Source organism: Mastigoproctus giganteus, chromosome 5 (assembly GCF_048544385.1).
Source record: "Mastigoproctus giganteus isolate SK-2022 chromosome 5, ASM4854438v1, whole genome shotgun sequence".
NCBI lineage: Eukaryota > Metazoa > Arthropoda > Arachnida > Uropygi > Thelyphonidae > Mastigoproctus > Mastigoproctus giganteus.
In genome coordinates this window covers 171,529,327-171,535,326 of record NC_143579.1, presented here as the reverse complement: position 1 = coordinate 171,535,326, position 6,000 = coordinate 171,529,327, and the positions used below count along the sequence as shown (strand labels likewise).

The following is a 6,000-nucleotide window of genomic DNA, read 5'->3' as shown; positions in this document are numbered from 1 at the left end:
TATGGTCACTGAGGGTCCAGTCTGGGATAACCTTCTAGTCAGAGACCAGGGGGGTCAAGGTCCCTAGTGGAGATGGTGACATCAATGTTCGATTCACCTGTACAGCTGCTATACGTGGTGTAGAGACTGGGTTGATTGTGTATTGTTAGGTTTCTATTCAGAACAAGGTCCTCCAGAAGTAATCCACAGGCATCAGCAGTAGGGAAAAACCAGAACTTAGACTTGGCATTAACGTCAGAGGCAACTAGGAAAAAATTTGAGCTGAGGAAGTCAAGAGCATATTCCAGGAAGTTAAGTGAGTTGTTAAAATCAGCAGAATGGGGACAATACAGGGACAGCAGGTAGAATGACCGTGTGGCGTATGTGATCTGCACACAAATGGCAAGCTGATTGCAGAGACCATGTATTACGAGGACATCCAAATCCTTGTTTAGAACGACGATGCGTGTCTTTGGGTCCTCCAGGATAGGCTGGATGACTCCAGTGTGCATTGAGAAGCCGGTGATTTTGGATGTGTGATTGGAATGGTTTTTAGCAGCATAAGGCTCCTGGATTGCAATCACATCCACTGCATGCAACTCAGCAGCCAGACGAATCTCATTGGCAATGGCACGAGACCTGTGTCCATTGATTTGCATGACTTTGAGGTATTGGTGGCTGGGTGTGTCCTCCCACATAAGGAGGGTGGTATATGCAAATTTTCAATCCGTTGAGTTTGGAATTGATTTTAGCAGGTAACAAGAAGTTAGAACTGTTTTCTGACGGTCGCGGCCGAAGTGGAAAACTTAGCACTCCAATACCCATTCAATTTATAAAATTTAATTTGCAGTATTAGAGTTACCCTAGATAAACCTAATCCAACCATGTGTATTATGTTCATTAATTGGGTGCGTTGTCTGGTCGGCTTGCCTGTTTTTCTCAAAGAAACATCCGATTTTCTGAAAAAAAAAAGTAAGTGCTATCCTTCCTATATCTTTCATGGCTGCGCACATGGCTGGGGCAGCCATGAAAGATGTATCTAGTGACTGATTGATTTTAAGCTTGCAGTAGCACCGAACGATTGGAGAAGTAACTTTTAAAAAGTTACTATAAATTGTTAGAGCAAAATTGAAAGTCTGATGCATTATGAGGCGCTACACCACCACCACCACCACAAAGTGTCAAATAACCCATAAAATCATTATATATTACTAAAGTGTATTTGAAGGATGATTCACCGATTATTGTTTCAAATTCATAAAGTGCATATTCACAACTTTTGCTGTTTAAAACCGAAATGTAGATCAGAGGTCAAATCTGATTCCAGTTTCAAATTCAAATCTGAGTTTGGTCGCATCAATGGGCCATTATTCTTTCAAGTAATTTATCTAAGGGTTGACAACAGTAAGACTTGGGATCGTTAGGTAATTTGTTCGGTACGTTTTTCAATAGCGAAGACTTCCAAACAGACAGAAACGCACCAGCCAGAGGAGTTTCCTAGGGAATGTGATGCTCGGGTGCCAATTGTAATCTGGCCCACCTTTAAAATTTTCTTCATATGTGTACGTAAGTTTCAGGTTTTCAGGTGCCCCTTGAACGTTGGCGTCTGGGTGCGATGAACCCCTTGCACCTTCCGGACGGCCCCAGCCCCTGACCTGTCCACTGGAAGCATCTTTTTTGTGTCATTAAATGTGTTCACACAACATACATTAATGTCTGTAACTTTTATGACGTTTTCTTTAACTTCTGGGCTAACATTACTCTAAGTATCCTGCCTATGTTCCTGTTTCAGAGTGTCACATAATGTATTTATTTTTACTCGAAAACACACTCTATTATTCTGCGATCTGTCGGGATGTAATATTATTTTTGTCATTCATATGACCTTGAAACTGGTGTATAATCGTAGTTCTTTAATTGTATCGTTTTTTCTAAATCCCCGGAATTTCGGGTTTTTCGTTCAGAGAGACAGCAAATCGATTTATAATATTTATTGCTCAATATGGCCTAAGTTGCTAGTGCGCGTAAACTCTATAGCAACAACCAACCATACTCCAGGTGTCACGTGTGTAAATTAAAGGTAGTGTTAGTTAAAATGGCGCTTTCTGTGAATGTAAGCGTTGAAGCTACTCAAGAATACCAAGTCCAGGAAATTACTTACGATGGCCAAGAAATTTATTCTCAGTAAGTTTTGAAGCAGAATTTTTTATCAGTAAGAAAGGAATATCCCATAATTCATATACTAAACTAACATCGCCATTTGGTATCGTTTCATCTCACCGCATAAAGTGTTCACAGCATAAAATTTTCAGTATAAAGAACTGTCAAAAACAGATTACAATAATCCATCGCCTAATTTTGGAGGATATGTTTTTTTAAATGTGCTTTAAAGAAAATTGATCATATAAAGGGTGTGAAGTTCGCTTTAATTTTCCCTTTATAGGACTATTGTAGTAGTAGTAGTGGCATGTGATGCAAGAAAGCAAGTGTATGAGCTTATGCAGCATCAGCCAACAAGATTGCCCTCACAAATCTTGTTGCCCTTCTCTGTACACGCTCTAGCAAATCTACATCCTTCCTAAAATGAAGCCTCCAGACCTGTATGCAGTACTCAAGGTGTGGCCTAACCATTGCCTTATACAGAGGGACAGTCGCTTCCTTTTCCATGCTAACAAAATTCCTATATATCATTGACAAAACCCCATGACCTGTCCTGGCATGTCATGGGGTTTTGTCAATGCTCTCATAAATATGGCCTGTCTGCATTGCTCAGAAAACTTCATATCTGACTGCACAGTTACTCCCAGGTCTTTTTCATTTTCTACCACCTTAAGTGTAGTACCACAGAGTTGGTAAGTTTCTCTGGGGTTACTTCTACCCATTTTTCAAGGTTAAACTTCAGTTGCCACTTCTCAGCCCATCTGCCCAAATTTTCTAGATCCTGTTGCAGTAGCACACTGCCATTACTGTCATTAACAACCTTTGTATCATCTGCAAAGTTCGACACTAAGCCTGATATACCTTCATCAATGTCATTGATAAATATACATAACAACAGTGGACCCAACATCGAACCCTGTTGGACTCCACTTATAACAGTAATCCACGAAGAGTACCCATTAATTACCACCCTCTGTCTTCTCCCACTCAACCATCCTTTTATCCATTGTAGCAACTTACCCTTAATACCATTCTGCTCCAATTTGTACAGTAGTCTTCCATGTGCAACAGTGTCAAAAGCTTTCTCGAAATTCAAGTATATGATATCAAAATTATTTTTTGCTTCCAGTTCCTTTGTAACCACATCATAATAACCAATCAAATTTATCAGACAAGACTTTCCCTTAACAAACCCATGGCATGTCTGAATTATTGCTGCAATCTTGTCTAGATGATCCTGCAGTGCATCTTTAACCAGTGACTCCATTATTTTACCTGGAACAAAAGTTAAACTAACTGGTCTGTAATTACTCATGTCATCCTTCAATCTCCCTTTGTGAATTGGGGATACATTTGCACATTTCCTGTCCGTGGGGACTTCCCCAGAGTCTAAGCTCAGGGGAAGTTCCCATGCTCTCATAATTATGGCTAATAGTTTGCTGCCTCCTTTAATATAACTGGATAGATCCCATCCTCCCCAGGTGCCTTTCTTTTGTTTAACTTCAACAATTTGTCCTCCACTTTGCTCTCAGTTATTACGAAATCATTAAGCACCCAGTTACAATTTGATAAACTTCTGGTATTTTCCTTCCTTAATAACTCCTCGTGTGAATGTAGATGCGAAATACTCATTCAGTTTGTTTGCTATCTGAGCAGGATCATCAATGGTTGAACCATCAATATTGAGTGGACCATTCTGATTCATCCCCTTCCTTTTAAGAGTTTTTCGGTCTCCTTTAGTTATGTTTAAAATTCGGCGTTCCATACTTCTTTGCGTTGACCTTCAGTCTTTAGAAAGTTTTAGCAATCAATGTCCGTGTGTCACAACCATATTTTAGGACAGGGAAGATACATTGATTAAAAAACATTTTTGTTTGAGACAGAGTGGTAAGTTTGTCCTGAAGACTATATTAAGCTTTCCGAATGCTTGGAATTCCAATTTTATTTCTAAAATTGGAATTTCTAAATCCAGTCAATGACTTACTGCCCCTGGAATCTGAGCTGAGTTCAATAGGAATAGAGAAACTCCCATGTGTACATTCACTGTGAAACTTCATCCTAAACAAGTAGGACTTCATGAAATGTAGAGGTCCAAAAACGCTTTTTTAAATACTGGAAAATCAAAAGAAATGGTTGGCTTGGGCTAAGAGCCATCAACATTGGACAATCAAAGAGTGGAAAAATATAGTGTGGTTGAATGAATCCAAATTTGAAATTTTTGGATCCAAATATAGAATTTATGCGAGATAATCAACCGAAGGAAAAATGGTGCCACATTGTTTAGTGCTTATATTTAAGCATGGTGGTGGTGGTTACGTGATGGGATTACTTCTGTTTTTCTGGAATGGGTTGAAATCATCAGAATAGAAGGAATTTTAAGAAAAGGAGGCTATAAAACATTCTTGAATGTAATGCAATACCCTCTGGACTTTGAATTTGTGGAGGAAATTTTATATTACAAGTCAATGACCTGAAGCACAGCTTTGAGCTGTGCAAGTACCTTCTAGCAACTAGAAGGTCCTTGCAGAGCTAGAAACAACAGGAGGGGCTAATATTTTTTATTACAAACCCCTTTCAACATAATATTTTTTTTATTGCAAATCCGTTTAAATGTAATATTTTTATTGTAAACCACTAAGCCTATATTCTCTGAAATCGTATAATAGTTCTGAATTTTTATAAAATATTTCCAGTATTACGTTTTTATAAGCAGTATTGCTTAATAATAAAAATTATTATTAAGTAACTATACATAACAATGGTTTTTGAGAATGAAAAAAAAAATAGTATGGAAAACAATTATTTAACACGATATACTGTAAGATAATAAACTAATTACAGTATAAGGAATTGTGGGAGATGTGGTTTCTTTTGTTGGCAGTTCTTTACTTTATATAATTTTATTTTACTTTATTGTTTATTATTAGTGATATTTTGTAGTTTACTACAAAAATATATCTATGTAAATGTAAGCAGACGCCATTACAGAATTTTTAGTGTGAATCCCCTGGAACACTTGCGAACCCCCAGGGGTTTACGAATCACTGGTTGGGAACCTCTGATCTAGACCAGTGGTTCCCAAAGTTGGCAGTACTGTCCCCTAGGGGCAGCTGGTTTACCTGGGAGTGCAAAGAAGCAAGGGGGGGGGGGGTAACAGGAGAGCATTTGAGGCCAGACCTTCCCGAATGTGTTGATTGCTTATTTACTTATTGTTCAGGTTAGTGCATAACACAAATATTTGTGCATATTTGTTAAGTAATTACACAGGGTGTCACACAAATGGTGTGCAGAACTCAAGATTCCGTTCCCAAATTATAAGTGAAAATCATGCACCCTTGTCTGAGTACAGCATTTTCAGGAACTATCGTCCTGACATAGCAGACATTTTTTTTTTAACATTTTGTTTAACAAAATGTTTAACATTTTTTTCAGTCACTTCATGTTAAATTTCAAAAGTGGCAAACACTGTCAAGGATATTTTGTAATGCCTCACAACAAAAAAATAATGGTTTGCATGCATCATACAATATTTCATTGTTGATTGCCAAGTCTGGAAAGCCACATACAATTGATGAAGAACTCATCTTGCCAGCAGTAAGTGAGGTTCTGATTACTGTTTTACATAAGTCACCCTCTGTGGGCAGGAGCAGCAGTGCGTAGCACATGCTTCTTGATTAGACTGGGGTTTGAGCCCGTGACCACCAAATACGGAGGTTGCGGAAAGGTCAGGGAATGACCACCGCATATCCCCGGAGCAGTATGGCCTTAGTTGCTAATGCTCCTAAAAACCAAATAACTAACTAACTAACATGTCACCACATAAAGTAATTAAGAGTATTCCACTAAGCAACAATTCAATTC

At 38.4% G+C, this 6,000-nt stretch overlaps 1 protein-coding gene across 1 annotated transcript in view; it reads left to right on the top strand.

The window, feature by feature from the left end:
• Positions 1-2,045: 2,045 nt before the first annotated feature.
• Positions 2,046-6,000, top strand: part of MED17 (mediator complex subunit 17) — a 206,542-nt gene continuing 202,587 nt past the window's right edge. The window contains exon 1 of the mRNA XM_090373520.1: positions 2,046-2,163. Coding sequence (XP_090229646.1) covers positions 2,075-2,163 — 89 coding nt within the window. The 5' untranslated portion in view covers positions 2,046-2,074. The remainder of the gene's footprint in view (positions 2,164-6,000) is intronic.